Raw genomic sequence first — 26,823 nt, 5'->3', positions numbered from 1 at the left:
GATTTTCTGATGTTTCACTTTCCTTGTTGTGAACTCCTGTAGAACTTACAGAAATAAATCCTGGTTTTCAGAAGATCCCATCTAAAAAAATGAATTCAGACATCAGGGCAGTAAAATGTTTTTAATTCAAAAGTTGTCATTGGCTTTCCTGACTTGAAACAATGAAGTCAGTCTGAAACAGGACGATCTCACAAGATTTTTGTGATTCTAGTTTCAAGCATTAAGTTACTTAGAAGCAGGAATAAAATCAAAAAGGGAAAATAGTTCAAGATAAATCCTCATAAGAAACATGAAAGTAAAAGTATGACAACAGTGAAAGTAGGAAGTCAAGGATAAATGGTGGGCTTTTGTAGTCCATCAAACAGTATCCTGTGTGCAGCTCTGTCAGCATCCTGTCAGGTGATCAGAGCGTTTTGTACTCATGAATAAAGTTGCTGTAAAACATCTTAATGATTCTAATTAAAAATTTGCAGTCATCTACCTTGACATTGTGGAAAGCTCAAAAACATCTTAAGGGGCGAGTCAACAGGTGAAGTTCATGAGCAGCGAGCAGCAGCTTTATGATTGATCATGAAATGGGCATCTCAATAACCCAAGATGAGGGTCAAAGGTTGTGAGAAGCTTCAGGATTTTACCGTCAACACTTTAACATCCAAAACTCAATCTGGTGAAATCTCAGCATGAAAGGCATTAGAAAACATGTCTGTCAGGGTTAGATGAAAATAAACATTCTAATTAGCACCACCCTCTGGCGTTCCTCAGGGTGTGTCTGATTGCTCCTAGTTATATTGTCGGTTAAACTTTCATGAAGTGTTGGAATAATTCCTGGTGTTAATCTCGAGTCTTTACGAAGCAGTCCTTCCCTCTCATCCCTCAATCCAACATTAATTCCTGGTGTCACCTTGTGATTCAAACTGTTGGGAAAATCCTCTACTCTACTTATACATCACTGAATGAAGACAGACGCGCTGCAGTTTGAATGCTTTATTCCTTTATGTATGCATACTGCAGTTAAGTAGCAAGAACTAAAGGCAAACTAGAAAGAACTACAAAATACAACACATGGACCAATACATTTACAAAACATTCAAAATGTTACAAAATGGGCTGTATTGGTCCTTCTATTGTTCTTCAATTTGGATCTTTGTACAAATCGTCAAGATACGATGTCGTCATCACTTTGCACAATTTACAAGAGCCATGGAGAGACGTCCACAGCCGTGTCGAATGACAAACCATCAGTAAACGATCTCCACCCACACAAACGCCACTGTAGCAGACCCCCACTGCACCTGGGAGAAACTCCATCTTCTTGTCCCTCAGGAATAAAAAGGAATCAAATGAAAATAGCAGGCGGCTTTTTTTTTTCTTCCTTCAATCGTCTACCGTTCAGCCTCTGAACTCAAAAATCAGAACAAAAAATAAAAAAAAGATTTGTGTGGGAGGAACGAAAGCCAAGAACTTTGGTAGTGAGTGAAAATATGTTTTCGATGTCTTTACATGTCAGGTTACATTTATTTGACATGTGCAAATGCTCTCCACCTGTCTACGCTCCCATGCTCCCTTTTTTTCCCCAATATTTACATCAAAAAAGTTATTAAACAGCATGAACCGATCCGTCTCAAGTCAGCCCCGAAGGAACAAAACAGAAGTGGAACTCCTTAGATCCGCGAGCAGTAGTCCTTCCATCCACACTTCAAACCACTGTGGTTGCCAGTTAATCCAGTGCCAACAGTACAGAAGGAGGGGTGTGTGTGTGTGTGTGATTGTGTGTGTTGGGGGAGTGGGTCAAGGCTGAGGCTTCTCTCCTGAGGGCTACACGCTGGCTGGTGCACAGGCTAGCTGGCACCGGTGCCCTCCATGACCTGCTGGGCCTGCTTCTGTCCCATGCAGCACTGGGCCACCGACTGGAACAGCCTGAGGAAGAGGAAACGAGGAAGAGGAAACGAGTGTGAGCCCAGTGGAGCTGGGAAAACAGGGCGGCACCCAGAGCGGAACACAAATACAGGGATCCCTCGCTACTCGCGGTTAATGCGTTCCAGGAACCACCCACAAATGACAAAATTCCACAATATAGTGACAAAACTATTTATTACATTATTTACGGTAATTTAAACGTTAATGAACCCTCCCCACACTGGTATTAAACCACCTTCCATCTGTATTACCTTTTCCCACACTCTTAAAGACTGTTTAGAATGCTTTTAAGTGTTTCTTGTATTCACAGAAGTGCACTGTGCCTCGTGAGTCTCAGAATGCAGTGCACACACGGATGCTGTCAGCCAATAGCATGCGCGTACGGTATCACGTGACTACCTACTAAAAATCTACCACGTTATGAATCCGTGAATCTTGAAGTGCGACTAAGCGAGGGATTACTGCACCACACATCGAGGCACCTACTTTTCGATCTCGGGGGCACAGTGCACAAAGTCATGGCTCCAGAACTTGAAGGCAGGATTCTTGATCAGCTCGATGAAGGTGATGAGGAGACCCCAGGGGTGTGGCCTGTTCACGATGAGCCTCTCCAACAGAACCCTGCGGAGGGGCAGAACGTCTCTGACTGACGGAACCACACACACACACACACACACTTCACCTCCCCCGTCTTGTGCTGGAATCCTGATCTCACCTGGTGATCTGCTCCTGGATGGCCTCGGTGTTGGCCTCAGCAAACAGATACAGCATGGTGCAGCTGAAGTAGTGGGTGTGGCTGTTGGGGTAGCGCAGCTGATTGGCGATTGCATTCAAGAACAGGTAACGCCCTGACCAAAAAAAACAAAAAATCATAGAATGTTAATCTGACTCAGATTAACTCCCCTCTGTGGTGTTTGGACTCCTCCATCATCCGTTAGGATTAGCTACGAGCACACGGTTCACGCGCTGAGACCTCACCCTCGGTGTCCAGGTCCACAGCCAGGTTCTGGAAGATGTCCATGTGGGCAGAGTGGGTGATGGTGCTCATGGAGGGCGTGCTGCCCTTGTTGTGGATGTGAGCGATCGCCTGCGTGCCTACGTACAACACTAGGGCGTTGATCAGCTGGATGTTGTAGCGATTTCCTGGTTCATTAGACACCTGAGACGAAGACGAGAAACACCACGTTTGTATCTTAATCCGTTCCAGTTTATAAAAAAAGACTCAAACCCCTAAATTACGACAAAGAACATTTTTTTGAATCAACCATCAGACAAGCAGGTAGGTAAACAATGATAAAGTAACACTAAGGTCATGGAAACAGATGAAAGAACAAGTTCTGGCGGTGGTGTCCTGAAGCACGACTCGTATCTCGGATTTTCCTTCATATGTCGAAGAAAAATTTTTGATGTTGTGATCAAATGTTATGTTGTGATATGTGTGGTTCTCTTTTAATTGTACAGTAAGTGTTTGAATATGTATATTTTTAGTATATTGTAGATGTATTTTACTGCTTTTTATACATCATGACCAGGGAATACAGATGAAAACTAGCCTTCTGGCTAATTCTGGCTTTTTTTTAACCATGTCTAATCATGTGTTTCATGAAATTGCATTGTCCCCTTCAAACAAACGTAACTAAAATACGGACAGAGCCACGACTCGTATCTTAAATAACTGGTGTAAGGAGCAGCTTGTATCTCAATGCGTTAGGCCTTACCTGCAGGTTGCTGCGCAGCTCAGACAAGAACGTCACAGGTGAACGGGTTTTCAGGTACGAATCCAAATCCTTCTTGAACTGCGAGGGCATGACGCCGGTGAAGTTTGTGAGGATACGGGGAGCGATGTTGATCTCACTCAGCATGTCCACCTGCAGCATCGGTGATGAGAAAACGCACAATTTTTTCATCCTTCCTCACAAATTCTCTGTAAACCGTCTGGTTATGATGGCAAAGTGTGTGTGTGTGTGTGTCTGTCTACCTTCAGATTGGGTGTGAACGGATCAGGGAGCCTCATGTTGCGTGGGAAGGCACTGAGGATGAGGTTGCGGAGCTGGATGCAGTTGGGTGGGATAACGTCACAGAAGCCATAATGGTAGTCACACAGGAACTCTGGGAAGTCGTGCAGCAGGACCAGGAGAACTCTTAGTGTGCCCTGAAACAGAAATAAAACATCGATGTGAGGTTTAGATGAACCACTTTGTCTTTTTCGTTGAGGCGCTAATCAAAATAAACATTATTTAAACATTTTTGTTAGGTTCTGTCAAACGGGGGCCAGAGGCAGCAGCATCCAGTACCTTATAGAGGATTTGCATAGGTTTGTTCAGCTCTACATTCCTCAGGAATGGCGCCAGGTACTTGAACAGATCGATCAGCAGCTGTGCGTACATGGGCCAACCCTTCAACACAACACAAGCATTAGATCACAACTAAATAACCGCAGTGTGTGTGTCATCAGACTGACTGCATCTCCTCGGTGAGTACCTTCTGCTGGGGGGTGTGTGCTAGCATTCTGGCGATGAAGATGCGATGGGAGATGAGTTCCAGCCAGGCGTACACAAAGCCAGGCGCTTTGGTCGGTCTGAGGATGTGGAAGGTGTTGCTGCAGAGAGAAAGTAACACTTCAATCTGTAGCAAAATGGATGGAAACAGTGACACAGGAAACTTTAAACGTTTGAGGACGTTATGGGCTGTCAATCGTCTTTCCACTGGAAAATAGTATGAAACAAACTTCATTTCATCCTGCTGGATTCCCCTTACAGCTGTGAGGCGGGGGGACGACTTACCAGAAGGCAGTGAGTGTCTGGAAGTTGATGGTCTCCAGGACGTGTTCGGGGGCGTTGAGCTCCAACAGGAGCATGATGAAGATGCGATGGTACGGCAGCTGCTGGAATTCTGTCTGACGAACATCGTGGTCCTGAATCAACACCCCAACGACGATACCCAGCACCTATGGGGGCAAAGCGGGGTCAGTCAGAGCCCAGCAAACCACTTGTCAGTTTGTGTCACTACAACAGGGTTGTTACGACTGAGGACAAACTTGAATGTTTGATATTCACAAGTTAAAAACATTCTGTACTTGTTCAACACTATATTTTTGTCGTCACGTTGCTGCACCTTGTTGAGGAGGTTGATCTTTGTCACCGTGTTGGTGGCCTCTCCGGAGTGTTTGACCAGCAGCGCTATGAGCCTCACGAAGGCGTCCAGGTTGTGGTAACACTTGGCTCTGATGATGGCTGCGCTGGCTGCCGGGTTGTGCTGCTGCTCAGCCTGAGCTCGATAGCTGATCTCCACACACATCTCCGTGCACAGCCGGAAGAACCTTGTGATCAGGTCGTCTGTCTTCAGGATGCCCTGCTGGTGCATCTGGACCGAGTGGGAGAAGAGGATCACAATCAAAAACACCACCACTCCCACCTGGAGTTCTTAATCATCTGCGCTGACGGTGTTTACCTGTCCAACAAAGGCAGAGAACGCTTTGGTGCTATCCCTGCCTGCAGCGGCTGAGTGATACAGGTTGACCCACTCCCGGAGGAGGTACTCTGCCTTCTCCCTCAAGCCTGGGGGGTCATCATACTCTGAGGCCTGAGAAATGCCGGAGTGCATCATGAAGTTGGGTCCGCCGTGCGCTCGGTCAATCATGGCCTCATAGTTGGAGCGAACCACATCCATGAGCTGCGGAAGCCTGGAGGGGGCCAAAGAAGCACGATTAGTTTTCCTCCATCACGGCTGGAAAAATACATCTTAGGTATCAAAATTTGAAAAAGGACAATTTTTCCTCCCCCAAAATAGTGGAAGTAATAATAAAAGACATCTACTCAAACACACACTCATCAGCATGTGGCTCACATGTGATCACAAGCATTACAAACTGTCCAGTTTGTCTCCAGTGCGCTGAAAGCCACTGGCTTCCTGCAGCACTGATCTGACCTCCAGACGTTTATCATTAATGAAAAGCTTTCCGTAAGTTTCCTTTACCCCTCGGGTGCGTTGGCTCTGGAGTGTGCACAGGTCCTCATTAAAGTCTCGATGGTGTGGAAGAGGTCGGCCTCTGTGACGTGGCTCACGCTGCGCTCGTCCACCAGCAGCAGCTTCACCAGCTGCATGGCGAACGCCACCGCCATGTAGTGAAGTCCGTTCTCCATGGACTGGAAGACAACATCAGGATTAATGAAGACAGACCCACTGAAACAACACCTGTGTGTTCAGTTAACACACCAAACTAATAGTTTGCACATCTTGATAAACAAAACTGTCTAAATTAATTTTTTAATCATGCATATTACATAGAAGCATTAAGAATTGCTAGCATAGCCACTGTGATGGTTGTACCTGCGCCAGGTGAAGGTCGTACTGCTGCATGTTGACCAAATGGTTCCTGATCAGCAGCTCCACTGCTTCCACGTTGTATTTGTACTCATCACGACATTCTATGAGACACCTACAAAGAAACGCAGCTCAGGTCACATGCATGGACCTCAGACCCAACACAGTTCGCTCATTTTTAGCTCTGCAAATGAAATCATTTATCATCACCACATCGACATATCTGTGCAGCCAGTTCATCACAGCTCACTGACTGCAGGTCATTTTTTAACGGTTCACTTTTGGACTAGAAAGCTGCAACCAGCAGTACTTCAGCTAAAGCAAAGGCATTAGAAAGGTCCCAACTCACCTGGTGATCTGCTTATTGCACCACTGCGGTCCGTAGGCACGTCCATCCTGCAAGGCTTTAAGGACCAGCAGGTGACACTCTCTGTAGCGCAGCAGCAAGTCTGCATCAGCGCCGCTAGTAGCATCCAGGAGGCCTTCCACAGCCTTAGAAACAGAGAAATCCACTCAGTAAAACACAGGTGAGAGCATAGATTGTAGTGTAACCGTAAAAGTAACTTACCTTTTGCAGAAGGCCAAGCGCTGCAATGCCGTCCCTGGAGTTTCTGGCCAAAGCAACAGCTTCCAGCAGGCTGCGCAGGGCCTGGGTCAGGGGGTTCATGGCGAGGGCGGGGGGGATGGCATGAAGGTGCTGCTCCAAGTCTGCCATGCACTTCTCATAGATCTGAGCCACATCATCTGTGGCCCACGCCTGCTGCTGTTAACAGACACACAGGTACATGGAACTCATTTACTTCATATAGAAACTAATAACAGGTCTGAAAATGCAGCTACTTCCTGCAGCTATGTTTCAGTCTTAAGTTTCACCATCAGGTTTTAAAAGCTCACCTTCATGGGCTGGGCCAAGAAGCCGGTGGGCTGGGAGAGATCATTACTGGGGAGGAAACCTGGGACGTTCCTGGCAAACTCCTCATAGACCGCCAGCTGCTTGGGGTCGACTCCTCCCACCTACAAAAACAAACCGGCCAACCCTGGTTAAATATTTTAATAGCACAGAATGTAATGGTGACACAGTTCGCATGTTTTTGCACACATAACAATCACTGACCAATTCTGACTCTAAAAAGTTATTCAACATGGACTTTAAAAAATACATAAATTATGTGTGAATATGATAATACTTTAACATATGGGAGTAAATATTCCTCTGTGGCCACGTAAGAACAACCTGAAGTGAGTTTAGGAGGATGAATGTTTCAACCATGTCCATAAAGATGGAACCTGTGCTAAACTATTAAAGCGTCAAAGTTCAATACATCAACTTGACACTTTTTATTTTATTTTACTTTCTGTACTTATAAAAACTAATGAATGTAAGTCCATGGATTTCTATGATCCAATGAAAATTGTCTTGTATATTCACATATATTATCAATAAAACTCAAATACATGTTTAGGGTTCTTTGTTATTGAGTTATTAAATAAGTGAATCAGCATTAATGCAGACATAGAATAAAGGCCAAACAATCGGGTTATCAATGATTAAACAATGTAGGTCTTCTATTATATTTTAACTGAATTACTACCTCGGACTCTCTGGTGAATAAACGACATCACCAGCTATGAACAAATCCTATGGGTGGATCCAATACCCGACGGATTGGACAGATGCAAGTAGCTGCAGCGTGTGGTCAGGATTTCTCCTGAATCACCGCCGTACAGATCGTGGTGCTCACGTTACCTTCAGTCTGATCTGCTCAGGCATGCGTTCAGCCTGATAGGTCAGAACGACCGGATCACAGTAGCGCCGCCCCTCCTGACGTGCGTGTTTCCTCAGCTCAAACTCCTGGGGGAAGACAGATGAAAAAATATTTTCCACATTTTTGATTATCAAGTGGTTGATTATTTTGAGACTACAGTAGTTCTTAAAAGTTGTCTATTGTTTATAAAAAACAATCTGTTGCATTGAGCTAGGTAAACTTTGTGTGATTTGATTATCACCACCTGGCACAATAACAAACCCTGATTTTAGATTTCTGAAATGACTGCTATATGGACAAAAAAAAGGTACATTTTTCCACATCTCACAGACGTGTTAAACAGACATTTCTATTGAGCTGTCGAGCTAGTTTCATTAACGTCTCACCGTGGCCAGTCTCTTGTCCATTTCAGGGCCAGCTTTCTCCACAGCAGTTTTCTGAATGAAGCAGCAAGCCAACTCACAGTTGTCTTGAGCAATTCTGGCCACAGCTTCTTCCATCATTTCCCTCTGTTGGGGGGTTGGTGCCTGAAGGGTTACACAACTCCAGTTAAAGAAGCGGTTTGGTACAAAGCAGTTTTGTAAAGAACAAACAAGCATTCTATGCTCAAGGCTACTTCATATTCCAAAATCCATCCATTGCCAGATTACAATTTAGGCATCCAGGAAAATGTCTCCAGATCGTATCTGACATCTGAGCACAAGTAGTATGTAAATAAATGATTTTACAACTATAATATCAACAGGTAAATCACATTGTGACAATTTAAGCTATTATGATGCAAAATAAATGCCTCAAAACTAACGGTGATGCCGGGAATCCTGACAACTGGAGAAAATGAAGGACAACACAGAAGCTTTATCTGGATTTCATTTCTCATCTGGACTCATCAGACAACAAGACTAAGATTTAGAATTTTCCTTCAATAAATAGTATTTTAGTCTAAATAGGGACCAAAATGGAGATGAATATTGTGAAGCTATTCAGCATGACAATCCAAGTTATATTAATAATTTCATTCTCACAGCATTGCTGTCTGTGTAAATATCTTTATTATCTCATTGGGAATAATAATATTTGCTTGTGAAAACCTGCGGCTTACCCTCAGCGCAGCAGAAAAGCTGTTCTTCAGGTTGTTAGCGATGCTCATGAGCAGTGGCTCACGGCAGGTGATCATGGCCATGCCTGCGGTCAGGTTTCTCATCATATGGTGAGCTGCCACACGCATGCGAGACTCCTCTGAATCCAGGGCGAAGTCCTTCCTGATGATTTGCTCACAGGTTGTCATGGCAATTTTGATAGAGCGATCAACCACAGGATGCACCAGCTCCTGGACGGCTCGCTCCACTGACTGCCGTACACACTGCTTCAGCTGCGGGTGGGCCTGCAGCAGGGAGATCTACGGAGGGACAGTGAGGCAGCAAAGGAAGCAAGTTCAATAAAAAGAGAGACAGGCGACTCAAAAGCACAAAATAAATGGATTCCATCAAATGCAAAGGACGTGGGTGCAGATGCACAACACTTACATTGACATTTATATTGATGTGTGGCGCTAGGCCTGCCAAAGCATACACATTGATGTCATGGTAACTGAACTGCGGGGTGGGGGGCCCAGTAGTTGTACAGGTGGTGGTGGTAGCCGCTGGTGTTGAGGGAGGAGCTGCAAATGCGACAAAGTCTCCTGTTGGTCACAAAATCACAAGAGGAACAGGATTATCCACACAAATAGAAGGAAACATCAGGGGATGCCCCAAAGTCCACCTCAGGATAGTTGTTTTTCAAGTCTGTATGGGGGGGGGGGGGCACGCAAGCAACTTTTTTGTAGCTTGTGCCAAATCATGAAAAAGACAACTTTCTTCTCTTTAAGACATTTTCCATAATAATCCAGAAGCTCAAGATTTTCTTTTCTCTGTCCTAAATGTTGATATTTTTTGATGTGACATTATATCCTGCACAGAAGTGGTTTTATTGGTAGGAGCCTCTCTTACTGTTAAATATTTGAAGAAACAAATCATACACCAACAGAAGGCACAGAAATCGGTAGGACACTTTGGCCTGTGTAACAATTTAAAAGGCAGAGAAAAGCAGAAAATGTGTATTGGAGTGGGTCGGACTTAAAGGAGCTGAATACAACAAGCTTATTATTATGTTTACTGCTTATTTCTCATTACTGTAATTATCAGGTCAACGAGACAAGATGATTGGGGGAGACACCAGAAGCTGGTCTCACCCTGCTATGTGAGATCACAACATCTGGACATGTCTGAGTGCCCCATGAAATGAGTTTGAGGTACAGTCGGCCTTCTGAAGAACAAAAACACATCATTTTATCATTTGTCTCTAACATCTCTTCAGAACAGCCCTAAAAACCAAAATATGAAATAATAACCATCACTATTGCAGGTATTTATCATCACCATTTGATTGAGTCATTTCATTTAAAAAAGTATCAACCATGATTTCTTTCAATTATTTGGGAGGACAAGACGTTTCGAGTTACTCCTCTTCTTTTCCTTTCGGCTTTTCCCTTCAGGGGTCGCCACAGCGAATCAGTTGCCCCCATCTAGCCCTGTCCTTTGAATCCTCTTCTCTCACACCAACTACCTTCATGTCTTCCCTCATTACATCCATAAACCTCCTCTTTGGTCTTCCTCTAGGCCTCCTGCCTGGCATCCTTCTACCAATATATTCACTATCTCTCCTCTGGACATGTCCAAACCATCTCAGTCTGGCCTCTCTGACTTTATCTCCAAAACCTCTAACATGTGCTGTCCCTCTGATGTACTCATTCCTGATCCTATCCATCCTGGTCACTCCCAGAGAGAACCTCAGCATCTTCATCTCTGCTACCTCCAGCTCTATCTCCTGTCTTTTCCTCAGTGACACTGTCTCTAGACCAAACAACATCGCTGGTCTCACCACAGTTTTGCACACCTTTCCTTTCATTTTAGCTGAAACTCTTCTATCACACATCACACCTGACACTTTCCTCCACCCGTTCCATCCTGCCTGGACACGCTTCTTCACCTCTTTTCCACACTCTCCATTGCTCTGGACTGTTGACCCTAAGTACTTAAAATCCTCCACCTTCTTGATCTATTCTCCCTGTAACCTCACTCTTCCACTTGGGTCCCTTTCATTCACACACATGTACTCTGTCTTACTGCGGCTAACCTTCATTCCTCTCCTTTCCAGGACAAACCTCCACCTCTCTAGATTCTCCTCCACCTGTTCCCTGCTCTCACTACAGATCACAATGTCATCTGCAAACATCATAGTCCATGGAGATTCCTGTCTAACCTCGTCTGTCAGCCTGTCCATCACCATAGCGAACAAGAAAAGGCTCAGAGCTGATCCCTGATGCAGTCCCACCTCCATCTTGAACTCCTCGTTTCGAGTTACTCTCCGCCAACAAATTACTTGTAATGACTTTCACGACGTCATTTTTAATCCAAGGCTGCAAAGACACAAACCCTGCAAGTGTGTTGGTATGTGTTCAGCAACAGATTCTATATGGAAACAAAACGCAGCGTGTTCATAGAAAAAATTCAATTTTTCTCCTCAGTTTGAGGAAATATAACTTTATATTTCTATTGTATTTAAATCTGAACATGGAGCGTGTACCTGTGGTAGAAACTGGCAGCAGGTCTTCTGGGGGCTTTGCCTCTTTCTTTGGTGCAGAGAGCTGCTCATCCAGGTTCTTGAGCTTCTCCTTGTCCTTCAGTAGGTTTCCTGGCTTCAGATCATTGATGTCCAGAGACAAGTTCTTACAAAGAACTTCAATCTCAAACTTGAGGTTCAGCTGCAGTTCACAAGAGAACGGTTCACGTGATTAACAAGAGATCTGCTACTACACTGACTGGTGCGCTGCACACATGCATGGGTCATAAAGAAGAAGCAGGGTCCTAAATGGTAAGTCGTGAAGCCCAATATCAGTGTATCAACAACAGACCCAGCATTTTAGATCACATCATCTTTTACCAATAATAATTTTTTAAAAATTCATTGGTAAAAACTTTGCATTCAATGAAAGTGAAATTCAGGTTTCCGCATATGAAGTGGAACAAATTGGAGGCTTGGATTGTCAACTGAACAATCATGTGGTGTGACCCACTATGAGATATAGAATATGACCCTGTGGTATAGTATATGTAAGGTTACTGTCAGCAAGTTGTAACCATATATATAATAGCAAAGGAGCTGTACCTTGAGATCATGTTCCTGATGTAGCTCTGCAAGAACATTCATAATGGCCATGGTCCAGGGGTTCTGTGGCCTGAAAACCTGCAACATCAAAACTTCAGTTAATTCTTAAAAACAACTATTCAATAAAAATAGAGTCTGATGTAAATCCAAAAACGCATAATTTGACACTGCAATGGAATGAGGAAACGTCAATGACACATGGAAAACTCAGCTCACCATGCTACGGAGACTGGACTCCAAAACTTTGGCCACAAAAGGAACCACATAGAGAAGCTCCTGCTGGCCTTTCACATAGGCCTCCAGTAGCAGAGATTTGACTTCTAAATCCTGGACAAAGAGGATTGACAAGTTTGACAACTTGAAAGCGTCCAGCAGACCCACCGCATAATAAAGAAAAAATAACCACAAAACGAAGACTTACAGTGTAAAGGATAGGCTTGTTTTTAGCCAGTGTGATCATGCCCAACCAGTGGCCCAGGTTTTTTAGCAAAGAGCGATCGGAGAAGTTGGCAGCTGCCTTGTCAGAGGTCAACAGAACCTGAAAGAAGTAGAATTAAGAGAGGAGTGTTGGTATTGTACAGTTGTTCCAACTATGTGTCAATATTGGCAGAGGATGGACGGTTTGTATCAAGTGAAGAAGTATCTACAGTAGGCATCAACAAAATAAAAAAACAGGGCTTTTTATGCGGGACCTTGTTGACATGCGGCCTGATCGCCCTCCGGTTTACCTTGATATTCCTGTAAGTTTCAGTGAGGACCATCTTAACAAATTCAGGGTTCTTCAGAGTATCCAGGAAGTTAGAATAGAGGCTGTGGAAATTGGGCTCAATGCTGACGCGCTTCATCACCAAGTACTGAGACACCCAGGGCATAAACTCATCCTTGACGGTCTCCTTCAGCTCCTCCACCTAGAAATGGCAAACAAGGTTTTTAAAGAGGCTTCTCTGACTCAAGTTTCTTGACATCTAATTGCATTGTGACAGCTTCACCTTACCTTCTGTGTCATATTGGACTGAGAAAGGTTGTTGAAGATAAAAGCAATCTTCTCCTGTACATTTTCTGGAGGCTCGACGATCCTTTCTGTTTGGTCAGTGGCCACCAGCAGGGTGTCGATGTTGGTTGTGTTTATGGAGGGCTGCATAATCAAAAATGCACATAAAAAAATTGAAACATAATAATCATAAACCACGTTGAGGCATTGACAAAGCACACAGCAGCCAGCCAGACTCACAGGAACATCCTTCTTGAAGCTGCTGGGGGTGGGTCTTGTGATGGTGGTCGTCTTTGCTGCCGTGGTGGTCGTGGTGGTTGTGGTGACTAGAGTGCTGGGTTGACCTGGCTGGGGGGCTTTGGGGACACCAGGCTGCTGCGACTGTGCTTGGGCTTGGACGTGAGCGAGAGCCAGGCTGCCAGGTGTGGTGATGGAGCCTTGCATCTTCACCGGAGGGTCCCGTGACTGTTGGCCATACTCGATATACTGCACACACAGGATATTGGAAGGTACAGAGCGAGAGATTTAATTTGTCTGTATGGAGGAAACCTTTTCTTTAGTCCAAACTGAGACAAGACATTAAAATAGCGAGAAAAGTTAAATTAAGGAAACCTGATTACCTCTTGTAAATGGTGGGGGAATTGCAAAAAGTGTGCAATTGAAGCCAGGTGTTGACAATACTGAGGATAGTCCTTGAGTCTAAAAATGTAAAACATTAGTCTGACAGAGGATGGAGTATTACATTAACACTCAACGCTTAAAATAAGTATTTCAGTACCTGTTTTTAAACCTATCCAAAGCAGCAATTCCAAAGAAATACATTTTGGATCCGTAGGGTTTTCTTAAGGCTTCAAGGACATATCGGAGGGCCAAGCCCAGAGCCATGTACGTGACAAGACCCTTCTCGATTATTCCACCAAAAAGGCAGGCAGTGATGTGCAGCTCCTTGTCCGGGTACTGGGGGAAGAATCGGTACTCCTCAAACAAGTTCCGAAGCATGCAATTGAACACCTCCCGCTCCCGCTTGATGGTTGAATCCTTGAACCTCTGCAGCATCTCCAGTACCTAGAGACAGGCGATAATGTAAGGGAATGTAAAGGAAATGGTTGAATGCAGAACAGGAAACTGTGGAACAGCAGAACTAATCATCAGTATTGCATTCGTCAGCTTAAAGTATGTCAGATTGCATTTTTTGTTCAGACGCAAATGAATAAAGTCACAACGTACTTCATCAACAGACATCGTTGGGTGAGGTGGGTGGTTGTAGATGCGCTGGAAATAACTGTTTGCTTCGTCATCGATCTCCTTACTAAAGTGCTGGTTTGCTTCGGGCCACACCTGAGAAAGATCAGCTGGAAGAGAAGAAGGTATTTGTAAGTCACATCCATGTAAATAGTTACTCAACCCCAATGAAGCGGGTGCCTCAGCTCATAAGCTAAAATCACTTTTCCACAGCTTATTACAGGCTCTTTTCTCAAAAACGTGGGTTGTTTTCTGCATGTTAGTTTCACAAACCTCATGATCCACTCATGTACCAAAGACAGGGATGTCTGCACAGCCTCAGTGCAGTAGTTAGTTAAAAAAGAAAAAAAGTAACATATGACCACTACAGAAGCTTGGCTGTTTGGATATGATGACCATTCATTTGTGACGTGCAGACCTTTCTGGGTTTGCGAAACACCAATGATGCATAAAACAATTTCTCCAATAAGTGGTCAGTAATGTTTCATTAATTTCAAACAATAGGATGCCAAAAAAGGCGAGTAGAGCCAGTACCATGCAGTGGAATATCAGGCTGAAGTCAATGGTATAAATCATTGTGATACAGCAGGAATCAAAAAGCATTCTAACTGATCAGGTCAGGTTAGAAGCCTTTTTGATGCTTAAAAGTCGACATGTTGCACTAAAGTGGGGCTGTCAGCATGAGCAGACAAGGAATGGAAGACTGATCTGTATTTCCTCTTTGACAAATCACAATTTCTGACTTGCATGACATGAAATAAAAAAGAATGTTGAAGTACATATGAGTTCACAAGTGATTAAAATTGCCAATGTATTGAAAAGCTCCACATTAAGGACTAGTGAATGTTCATTAGTGCTGTTGAGACACTCCAACATGCATTACAAATGCAAGCTGCTAGTGACTCTTACTGCAGAGGAAATACAGTGCTGAGCAGCGCAAGGCGGGGCTCTCAGTCACCACTACTACCACCACTTACAGGCCTTCATCTTACTCTGCTGAAAGGTCGGCGGGTTGAGGCCTGGTGTGCTCATCTTCCGGCTGCCAAAGGGGTCGGTGTTGACTGTTTGCATCCCCAAACCGGAGCCAATACCAGAGCCGATTCCTGAACCCAGGGGACCTGCAAGCAACACGGCACCAGTCATTTGGATGTACGCCAGCTGGTATGTCTGAACGTTCTATCGATTCATTTGTTCATTTATGTGTCCAAATTTGTCATCATGCTACAAATTTAAGGATCTTACTTATATTAATGCAGAAACCAATGCTTTGCTTGTCATGAATAAAATAAAGAAAATAGTGTAGTACCAGAGTCCATACCGGGGAGCTGCGACGACAGGCTGCCAATGCCCCCAAACGGTGTGCTGGGGTTGGGGTTGGACAGTGGTGGGAAAGCTTTGGCTGGGGACTGGGGGTTACTGAACGCTGAGCTCAGTGAGGTTGGGAAACCCTGCATGCTTTGAGTGTGGGAGGTGGCTGTCCCCCCCAAGTTTAAAGAACCCATGCCAGCCAGAGGGTCCATCTAGAGAAAAGAAAACCACAATTATGCTGGCAGGGGCTTCACATTGATTTTATGAAGTTTACATGCAGAGACATAATATGAAAATACCTGAACAGGTGAGATGGCATCCAGGCTGCTGGTGCTGGGGGCGCGCCCCTTTGGCATTACCCCCGGAGGCGGCTGCCGCGCTTTATTCATGACATTGCTACAATTGGCAACCATAGTCAGGATTGTCTCTGACAGCTCCTGGGAAACACTCCTGAGGGAAGACGTGAAACCAATGTAACTTTAACAAGCACATCGTCAGGATCTCCCTCTTTATTCACGGTGGGGGGGGGGGGGGGGTGAAGTAAATAACACCGTGTCAGGTGCTGATACTTTACTGGGCTCAAGAACACATTCCTAATATGTAGTTTAATAACCAGGTAAACTGATAGTGACGGGCGTCTCACCCAGCACAGGACTGCAGGCAGGCCAGCATGGTGGCTAAGGTCTCCGGAGGCAGCTGAGCACTTTTGGGTTGGTCCTTGTCTGGGGCCAGACCCCCCATAATGGAAGGACAGCGCCTCTTCAAGAATGTCACACACGCCTGGATGAAAGGTTCCTGATAGCACACAAAAATATTGTAAAACACAATCCTCTAAAAAGTAGTAGAATAAAAATAAGAATAAGTGAACTTCATGCTCACCCCATGCTCTCTGATTTTGTCAGTCAGCCATTTGTCCAGTTTGAGGTATTCACGTCGAGATGCAAGTGCAGCAAGGTCAATAACAAAGGCAAATGGAGTACCATTCAGCAACATAGACAGGGACTGGAGGGAATAAAACACAGATCTCACTGACAAACTGAAGAACAGCACAGGACACACAGTCATACATCCTTTCACCTTGTTTAAATGTAGTCTTTAAAAAAAAAGTAAATAACACACAGGAGCTGCAGCATTCAATGAAATAGTCCTTCACTGCCTAACTTGTTAGCTTTAGCATGAGGCTTTTACAAACCTTTAGGTCCTGGGCCACATCTAGTATGCGAGACAACTTGGCCTGATCGTACTGCTCCCCCCTCATGTACCACTCAGCCATTGAATGCATAATTAGCTGACGGATGGAGGGAGACTGACCCTGGAAATCAGTAAACCACCAGGGTTAATATGAAGACAGGCTTTAACAAATCATGAAAACTGATGCACCAATAAAACAAACCAAAAGAGAAAAAGAGAAAAAAATTAAGCAACTTAAAATCAACAGTTTTTAATACCAACCTGTCCGTGCCAGGCGTAGTGCAGAATGATGGCAGAGTTGGGATGGTTGCCCAGAAAGATGGGCATTAGGGTAGATATGAGCTCGTGGCGGAGTGTGTGCCAGGAGGTGGAGATCTGCAGCAGCGCCAGCACCAACATGTCCGGGCAGTGCTTGATGGGGAACCCAAACAGCTGCTTCACCTGCTCGTACTGGCCCACCTCAGACAGCCGAAGCAGGCTCTCCACCAAGTCCAAGCTCTTCCTGTGAGGAGAATAAGACCATGATTCAAACGGGAGCATCATTATAGCTAATCTCCCATCAGCCGCATTCAGGACATTCACGGCCATATGTCCTCTTCATACATGTGCACCAGATAAAGCATTGCTTCAGCTGTACAGGAGTCAAGTATTCTGAAACATGTTTAAAACCAAAGCCAGTATGCATCCAAACTAAACTCCATACCAGGTGGCGATCTCCCTGTTGTCGTCCTCTGGTGGGGCCTTCAGGATGTCGATGGCTACAGTGTGGCAGGGGTAGTCGGCAAAGCAAAACACCTCAGGGCTGATCAGGGAGTGCTGAATGAACGACAGCTGGAAACAGAAACGGAGACATTATACATTTCAAGAAGGAGAAAGGAGCTCATCCTGTAGAGCCACACTTTTAGTTATAAAAAAATTCATCCTTTGCATTTTACCTTACCGTTTTAATTTTGACGACAAAAAAAAATCTATTTAATCAGCTTTTTCATCCAACTGTCCCAGTGGGACAGAGATTGGTTGTTTACCTGTCCCTCAGCATGTTTCCATGGCCGATAGATGAGGTCCACGGGGAACACCTCCATGCCCAGGCCCCTCTGAATGCCATACACAACGATATGCAGCCCTTTACTGTCCCGGATAGCAAAGCCTGGATGGTCCAGCTCATAGGTCACCTCTTTGAAGTTTAGGTTGGGATTCTAGTGTAAAGACAAACACAGACAAAAGCTCTGCAGCAGACTGATGGAAAATGACATGAAAATAATTACACAAAACATTTAAGCATATAAAGCTGTGTACCAATGCAAAATTTGAGAAAATACAAAAAAGAAAATACCAAGATTGGCTTTGTATTAAAAAAAACAACCCCACAATGTCATGTAATGGCAAAGAAGAAATATACGGAACATTTTGAGTTAACAAAAAACGCATAATTTGTCTGCAATAATCCAATGTCCTTTGGCATCGAACAATATGATCTCTATCATATTGTTCATATCTTCATATTTGTTTAAAATGATTTTAATGGCAGTCCAATATGTTTTATACCAAAAACCCGACCGCTTGACATGCTTTTACACAAGAGAAGCATTCTTACTTTCACTGCTTGCAGAGTTCACAATGATAAATAAGACTTTGTTTGCGTCAGCTGTCATTTTTCTATTCTTATGTCTTCATTTGATTTTTATTACTTCTTTTTCTTTAGTGGTTTCGTAAAATGTAAACATTCATAAGAAATAGATTTAGGTGGTCTAGCAGATTCAGGTAAGTTTTTGCCTTGCCTTATGCTTTTTGCTAATACCACTAGCCTTTGCTTTAGCATCTACGATAAACAGTAAAGTATCCAAGGTACAAAGCCTGACGCTCTGAAATGCTCGCAGACAACAACAAACAAGAGGGGGGAGACGAGAGTTTGAGCTGCGTGAACACAGCAAAAACGGGAATTGCAGTAGTCGGATATTCGTATCATGAGGACAAGCTGCACATTAAAACTGGATTATTTTTCCGTAATTCTTCAGCATTCCTTCCTGGGCTTGCACTAGGAGCTAGTATGACTAAGCCACTGTGGCTCAGAGTAAAGAATTGAGTAAGCCACAAAAAGCCACACTGTTTCCAAGACAGCGGCGCAGCATGCGGACAACCAAAGCTCGTCGCAGAGAGGCATGGGGGATACCCCCCCACGGGGGAGGTCCGGGGGTCAACAGTTCAAGCTAAACTATCTTTATTTCTATCCTACTTTATGCAGGTTTGAATATGAGATTCAACAATTGAAAACTTCACTATGTGAAGATACAGTCATACAAAATATTACTCAATGTTTACTTGTAAGTTTTACTTGGACTAGAAGACATTTTAACTTTGATCACCACCAACACCATTGGTATGCCATAGTTTTGTTTGTTTTTTTATTCGATAAGATGATTTTTTGTTGCAATTTCAAAAGGCATGAAAAATAGCAAGCGAGGTGAATACACATTTACATGCATCGCTGGTTATTCCTGCCGGTCATAGGGATCAAAAGTCTAAGACTACAAAAAAAGTATGGATAATATCTTTCATTTACCTTTATCGGTCTGTCACCACTCCTACCCCCTCTCAGCATTCACCATTTGTTGTTCAATTAGAATTTTAACACAAAATCTACTATAAAACACTCTATTCTCATTTTCTTTAGATCGATCATCCTCGTTTAGTCGTACATCAATTTGCAGGTTTAACTTGTAAAAATAGAATCCTTTTTTTTTTCATTAGACGAGAGGAGGTCATGACTCAAGTGCATATTTAATAATCCGGAGCGTTCGGGTCACTTTGGCTATTTCCGTCGGCATGCGAGCCAACGAAGAAGAAGACGAAGACGAAGAAGATGTGCACCGCCTACCGAGAGAAAAAGTTAGTTTTCTCATGTTAACGCTCGGGGATTTTCGCGAGTACGAAAACATTGTAAGTTTTAACCTTTTTCTTACTAAAAATAAGAACGCCACTGTGGCTACACAGGCTAGAATTTACTCCACCTATGGCGAAGTGGCGAATGGCTAGCGCAAGCCCACGCTTTGTATGCCCTGCTTTCTTTGTCTTTAACAAAAAGCTTACTCACCACTTCCTTCACAATGTCAATGAGCACCTCAACATTCCATGTGTGTGCCTGCGAACTGTCGTTCTTATCCTTGCCATCGCTCCAGATGCCACTGCCCGGAGCAGAGATGGACTGTGAAAGAAATTCAAGAAAAGTTCAAATTTGGATAAAAAAAATTAAAAAAGGAACACATTTTTTACAATGTACTAAATTGAGATAGGGGACAGAGTGATTCTGTATCAGTCATTTATTTATTTAAAGAACAGACAACAGCTTAAAACTTTTTTGAAGTCCAATTTACAAAAATGTTCTGCTTGTATGGCCAACATAACATTGCATTAAATGAGAACTCACCTGTAGTGGAATACCATCGGTTAGACCAGAGTGGGTTCGGGCCATCATACCAAGGACCCTGGCAACCTGGCTGGCCGTCACCTCTCTCACCCCATACTGAAGGATGATGTTTCTGCACTCGTCCAGACTACAGACACAAATTACCCTTCAAAAACCAGTTCTGGACTTTTTTTTCAAGAAATTATTACAAATGTGAACTGAATAAATCTTGGGTTTTAATAGTGTCAAAATAATGTAAGGTGGAATTAGCACCATGGTACTCAGTTCTGATTATCAGCAACTACTTTAGAATGGTTTTACTTAATCAGCTGTGAATGCATGATGTATTTTTAATCCAAGCTCACCTAGCACAGAAGCCATAGCCAACCTCTTGCATGAATTCTGCAAGAGAACTCTCCATCATGGTCTTAGCTAACTCCCCCGAGTCTGGCAGGATCCTGTCCATGAGAATGTCCCGTTTTTCAGGGTACAGCAGTGGTGCGAGCACCACAGGGCAGCGCTCCTGGGGGAAATCTGAAACAACAGTGAAATACACCAATGCAGTACGTCAACAATGGAAGAAAAAAGTAAGGACAGGATTCAAATGATTTTTTTACATTTATAAATGAAGCTGCCATGTGAGCATGCTTTAGTTTACAACCCACGTGGGTGCCCCGATTTGAGTTGCTCCCCCATACCTCGGCAAAGTGTCTTGAGGAAGGCGTCAATTTGTTCCTGCCCGACCCCACAGGCTCCCTTCTGGCCAAAAAGTAGATGGGAGAGCAGTAGGTGCAACACCTCTATGGCAATGTCCTGAAAGCCACCTTCCTGGTTTCCTCCTAGGTCTGCGTCAACGTAAGACCGCAGGAGGTCTGGAAGCTTCTGCTTGATGAACTGTGCAGCTGACGAACAAAAAAAACACGCCAGATTAATTCAGCTTTTCTCTGCACTATTCAGTCACTTAACACACTTGTGTGTTCTTTCCCTGTATCCACACATCTAACCAGTGTTGTCACACATTCATGAAAAGCAGCATTCACTTCATATGCAATTTCCTCCGGGATTAATAAAGTATCTATCTATCTATCTATATGCGGTAACTATCACTCTGAAAGGCATTCAACAACTAACAATTTTGAAATTAAAATCTAAAGCAAATGTCCACTTATTATAGACTTTATTCTAGAAACTATTTCAACTTAACAAAATTAACCAGTCACATGGACAAGTTTCATGTAACTCCCTGCCATGAAAACCAAACTGGTATTTTGTGTTGGAATTACAACCACACATAAAATTTACAACTTTTCCGGGAGTTTGAAAAAAAAACCTGACACCTAAATTCTAGCTATGACAAATATTTACGGTGAAACATCTGACATGGGTTTTCTGTAGAATTTAATACTAATGGTGGACAGATTCTCTTGTCAGTGTGGATCTGTTTCAACAAAAAATATGAAAACTTGGATCCTGTTTGCTTCATCTTCAACTGGCTCCACTAGAACTACTTACCAAACCCACGAAGGTCTGTGTTGCTCGAGTTGAGCAATGCGAGGCCAAATATCACCTGTGAAATAAATACTTCAACATCAAACTAATTTGACATCATTCTTGCTGTCAAATGTAATAAACTGCACAAAATGCACGTGGTTCAAATTAGTAACTGATGAAGTCCATTTAGAACACGACTCACCTCTTGGACCTTGCTGAGTTTCAGAACTTTACTCAGTTGAGTAAATAAGTGAGTCGATGGTTTTAAACTCTGAAAGACATTCAAGTCAAACAGTCAGAACTGAATATAATTGAGCTTTTAATAAGCACCAGCAAAAGTGTGTAAACATGTCTGTCTCGGTTGATGTCCACATTTGTCAACTGAAGGTCTGTACTTCTACAGCTGCACTGATAAAAGCATTTTTCTTTCCAGAGCACCAGCTCTACTTCACTTTTTGCTTGTACATTACAAAAATAACACCTGGTACTACTTGTTTAGTACCACCTAGCAAGCCAAGCAAGTACTCTAAAGGTAACATTACTAATAATCATTAGTCTACTCTACTGTAGACTAATGATTGGTGAGTGCCAGGCACAAAAAATCATTCTTGCACAGCACAATGTCCACCACATGTAAGGGTCAAGCTACTAAAGCGGCCAAACTTTTATTTTTAGCGGCGCCTCTACACTGAGGAAGTGCAGATGTTTCTGTCTTGAACAGCTGGTGAGAGGACCATGAGGTGTATGAAATGTTTGTGTTCATGAAAACCGCATCACAGCAGTTTTGGACTGTGTCCATCTCCCTTGAGGAACTATCCCCAGTGTAATTCACAATACAAGACAGTTAATCAGTCAGGTTAGCACATCTCAATCAAAATTCCAGCAATCACTGCTTACCTTTTGGTAGTGGAGGGGATTGTCAATGGCATAACACAGAGTAGAGATAAAATTTGGCTTTGATATCAGCGACACACACTCCTGGATCAGAAACTGTGTCTTGGGCAAGTTGCAAAGCAAAATGGACCAAGAAAAAGAGAACAGAGACAAAAGAAGCAGGTGAAGAAAAATATCAGACTACGTCTCACACAATAATCACTATGAATCAACAGACATTCACAAAAAAGAGTTGTCTCCTACTTGACTGTAAAACCAAATCTTGGTATGTGTGAACTGGAAGCCTCACTTTCCACATCACTTGTGGAATAGGACTAGTTTTTTATTTTTATTTATGTTATCAATAAAGCTCTCCTTTGTACAACCCAAAGTCAAATTTCCAGTTATCAGAAGAAAATAAGAAATTCTGCGATAAACTAATCCCTCCTTACACTCTCAGACTCTGCACACACACAGATAATTCATGAAGCATAAACATTCAGCTACAGAAACAGGGAAATACATTGACTGAAGGAGACCTCCCCTATTCTCAATTATAAAAATTCTACAACTATAATGGGCAAGAAGTGCAGTTTACACTGCAAAGAAATTTCTTCTTAATTTTATATTTTTAAGTAATGACAGGACTTTGTGAAGCACAAATTGAGTCAACTCCAGAAGTAATGGGACCCATATTATTAGACCTACAGTCTTACGCAAGAAACATTGTTCTACATATCCAAATTATCATCACAATCTCTAATATCTACAAACACTGGGCCAGTCGTTGGTTTTTAAATTGCTGATTCTTAGAGAACATTGAGGTTTCAGTTTTGATTTTTTAGAACGGTGCTCGTTCCAGCCACCTGGTGGTTTTCATAATAATTTGAAGACTCAATGAAATGACAATGCAATTTCCTCCGGGTTTAATAAAGTATCTATCTATCTATCTATGAAAATTAAGGTAAAGGAATATCTGTTGAATTGGAATACACATAGGACAAAAACAAGTGTCACTGCAGACTTATTTTTTTTAAAACATGGTAATTATTATTTCCCTTCAGCATAACTACAGGTGGACAGATAAGATATAAAACAGTTGGGTAACGGTGCGCTGAGGATCAGCGGGGTAATGTGACGATTCCTCTTCCAAGAAACACTTTTGAGATCATCCAGGAGAATCCAATGTGGTCCTGTGCTAACAGAGATAAATATAATCCCTCCAGCCAGTTTTGGATTTACCCTGAGACCTCCTCTCAGTTGGATGTACCCAGAAAACCTCAAAACGAGGCATGTGGGGGACGCTCTGACCCAAGCCTGAACCACCTCAACTGGCTTCGCTGATGCCAGCCCTATTCTTTCATTGCCTTTGGATGCCCAAGCTCTTCAGCCTCTAAGACCTTATCTATTTTGGCCACATGAACCTCTCATGCATTGCTCCAGTGCTGTAATTACTTCAACAAAAAAAAACAAAAAAATGTTTTTACAATCTTAATATTCCACAAGCACAAATTTGTCATTATTTGAAGTCACCATTTAAGATTTTAAAATAGAGAACTTTAATCAGTTCTTTTTCCTTGGAATTGCAGATTCATGATATTATCTCCATAAGCGTTTTACTTTATACAGTGGTTGAGACTGCTAAAAACAAGGGTCCCCAACATTAGGTACACCTAGGCTTGGTGACTTCTAATCACCAGAATGGATTACCTTAAAGGAGAATGTTTTGCTTTATTGCTGCAAATACTGTATGTACGTATCTACTTTGACATTAGGTAGAGCTGTGTGATACTGTTCAATAAAAAGTATGCGGTTACAAAAAAATGATCGAACTGTCAGGACGAGTGTGACTGAACTTTACATGCAAAAGATTATTTTCATTAAGAACTAATAATTTCCACAAGCTCGAACACAAGTTTATCAAACTCAATGTGCAAGAGATCCCTAAAAATAAAAAAAACTTGAGGAGCTTCCTTTCAAAAATTACCTGGTGAAAGTCCTTGCCACTGCTTTTACCATCGCCACTGAAATCCACATGGGAGAAGAGACAGCGTAAAAGATGTCTGTCTGCTTCAGGACCGTGACGATTTACAATCTGCGAAACACAAGGAAAACATCCGTTTCGTACTTGGACACAAGTAATTTTTACAATCTTTTGAATGTAAACAATGCACTTGATATTTGTGCAAAAACTTACATGCTGTATTTCTTGCTGGCTGGCTCTGTAATTTTTTTTTGTTAAATTGTCCACCAGATAGCTGATTTGAGACAAAGCCAGCGAAAGCGAGTCAAGATTCATTGCTGGTTGGGGCGGAAGCAGGCGGCCGAGCACGGCGCAAAATCACCATTATTCCCCTTTAGTCACTTCAGTGATAGGTTACTTCTGCTCCCCCCCCCCAAAAGGTGTGAAAGAGTTTGGCTTCCAAATTAGTGTTCTGATCAGTGGTCCCAGGTGCTAAGCAGAGTCTTTCAGTTTAAAATCAATTTCAGCATCTGGAATGACAAAAGACAAAAATTTAAATACAGAAAAATTTTAGACTTTCAAATTGACAATATTCAGAATTTCTCCACAACGACAAATGTGTGACAGGCTTTGAGGCCTACGCACCAAACTGACCGTGTGGTGAAGTTAAATACTATTGTCTAGAATCCAATGCCTTAGAATTTAAACGCTAGGTAGTCAATATGGACTCATTCCACGTAGTTTAGGACACTATCTGGTCAGAGAAACTATGGGGTTACAGAAACTTGCCGTTCCAGCTGCTTGCACTAGGCCTCGACTATCCAATACCATTGAGCACAAACCAAGCTAGCTGCTCACAAAAGTAACAACCTTCAGCGTTTAAAATACCGCATCGTTATCAGCTTATGTAAATATAAGTAACAGTAAAAGTAGCTCAACGCGAATTCCTAATGACTAATTTAGGTAATTGAAATCACTCAAACAAAGCGAAAGTTAAAGTAAGTTAACGTTAGCAAAGCCTGACAGCGGCACGCTAGTTACACACAAGCTACTCAATGTTAGGAGTCATAATAACATATAAAAGAAATCACAAGTGGTCAACAGATTTAATTGAACAAGTGGACAATACTCTGGTGGCAAGTGGGGTGATGAAGCTACGTCAGCTAACATCAACAGGACGCTGGTAAACACTTGCGAAGGAGAAGTTTGAGTCAACATTAGCCAAGTGTTTACCAAAAAATTACTTTACGTATTCAAAAAATTAGCCACCATTGATATCCACTACTGCTTACCAAGTCACCTTTGTCCTTTAACACTATACACATCTACAGCACCCGCATGTGTGACTATCTACATCAACCTTTGTGTTTATCACCAACTCCCTGCAGGGTACGGAATAATGCTAACAATTAGCATTGACGTCAAGCTGTTAGCAACACGAACCCGTTTCCAGCTCGTGTGTATGATTCGGCATAACCAATCGATAACTGCTTTTTGTTAGCCTGCTTTCAATAATTATTTTAACCAACCAGTTTAACAAAATTCTACGGCTTTAACGTTTTTGCATATGTCCTGGCAATGAACTTGATGGGAGCGAATACTGTAGTTAGATTTTAACCGAGCGTGTCACTTACTCTAGCATTACGTTAACATTAGCTAGGTGGACGGGCTCCGACTAGTCTATGGGTTGCTAATGTCAAAGCTAGCTGCAGCAGCCAACTATCTTGTAATGACGCCTAAACCTGACATCTGCGAAATGTCAGTGTAATCACCAGCGATATGGTGAGCAATTTTATTGTAAAAAATAACTTATGGTACAGGATACAAGTTGTTATATCAATGAATTATTACTTTCATGATGTAACCAATGTGAAAGCGGCTTTCCAGCAAATAGACGTTCCCATCTTTGGTGGCTAACAGGGATTCCTCCTTTAATATCGCTGCTGTGTCTTCTACACACTTTCGATGGATGTTTACAAAACGTAATTTTAATCTCACCGTGCTCCCAAGGAAGTAATTCAGATTTTCATCCCGTCTTGTTTCTCACTACAAACTTGACGAAATGGAAGGGTCGCTGTGCCTCCAGTTCAGTTTGATTTTCAAAATAAAATGGCGACTGTCACCGCCATGGCGCGTTCACGAGACGTAT

The 26,823-nt window shown here is 42.9% G+C and overlaps 1 protein-coding gene across 6 annotated transcripts; it reads right to left on the bottom strand.

The window, feature by feature from the left end:
• Positions 1-107: 107 nt before the first annotated feature.
• cnot1 (CCR4-NOT transcription complex, subunit 1) lies at positions 108-26,809 on the bottom strand. 6 transcript variants are annotated; one of them, XM_068312156.1, is made up of 49 exons: positions 26,673-26,809; positions 24,909-25,204; positions 24,699-24,806; positions 22,736-22,834; positions 22,041-22,109; positions 21,860-21,914; positions 21,046-21,249; positions 20,713-20,881; positions 20,369-20,495; positions 20,036-20,146; positions 17,970-18,140; positions 17,648-17,775; positions 17,206-17,446; positions 16,946-17,065; positions 16,633-16,755; positions 16,397-16,548; positions 16,053-16,203; positions 15,752-15,965; positions 15,438-15,563; positions 14,431-14,555; positions 13,982-14,268; positions 13,825-13,902; positions 13,444-13,699; positions 13,207-13,347; positions 12,941-13,120; positions 12,634-12,750; positions 12,429-12,539; positions 12,213-12,290; positions 11,631-11,808; positions 9,533-9,687; positions 9,109-9,405; positions 8,393-8,533; positions 7,988-8,092; positions 7,135-7,254; positions 6,809-7,003; positions 6,590-6,732; positions 6,247-6,355; positions 5,893-6,062; positions 5,368-5,599; positions 5,032-5,280; positions 4,701-4,864; positions 4,399-4,516; positions 4,212-4,313; positions 3,896-4,069; positions 3,636-3,785; positions 2,896-3,076; positions 2,633-2,765; positions 2,404-2,538; positions 108-1,917 (listed from the first exon to the last, which is right to left on the bottom strand). In XM_068312156.1, exons 2-49 carry the CDS (start codon positions 25,008-25,010, stop codon positions 1,839-1,841), a joined length of 7,173 nt encoding a protein of 2,390 aa, XP_068168257.1. In that variant the 5' UTR covers positions 25,011-25,204; positions 26,673-26,809; the 3' UTR covers positions 108-1,838. The 6 variants fall into 6 exon arrangements, with proteins under 6 accessions (XP_068168257.1, XP_068168259.1, XP_068168261.1 ...); XM_068312158.1 differs by having other exon boundaries at positions 13,444-13,689; positions 13,824-13,902; positions 15,764-15,965; XM_068312160.1 differs by having other exon boundaries at positions 6,809-7,000; positions 13,444-13,689; positions 13,824-13,902; positions 15,764-15,965.
• Positions 26,810-26,823: the final 14 nt, after the last annotated feature.

The sequence above is a fragment of the Antennarius striatus genome, chromosome 4 (assembly GCF_040054535.1).
Source record: "Antennarius striatus isolate MH-2024 chromosome 4, ASM4005453v1, whole genome shotgun sequence".
Classification (NCBI taxonomy): domain Eukaryota; kingdom Metazoa; phylum Chordata; class Actinopteri; order Lophiiformes; family Antennariidae; genus Antennarius; species Antennarius striatus.
This window is presented reverse-complemented; position numbering and strand designations above follow the sequence as displayed.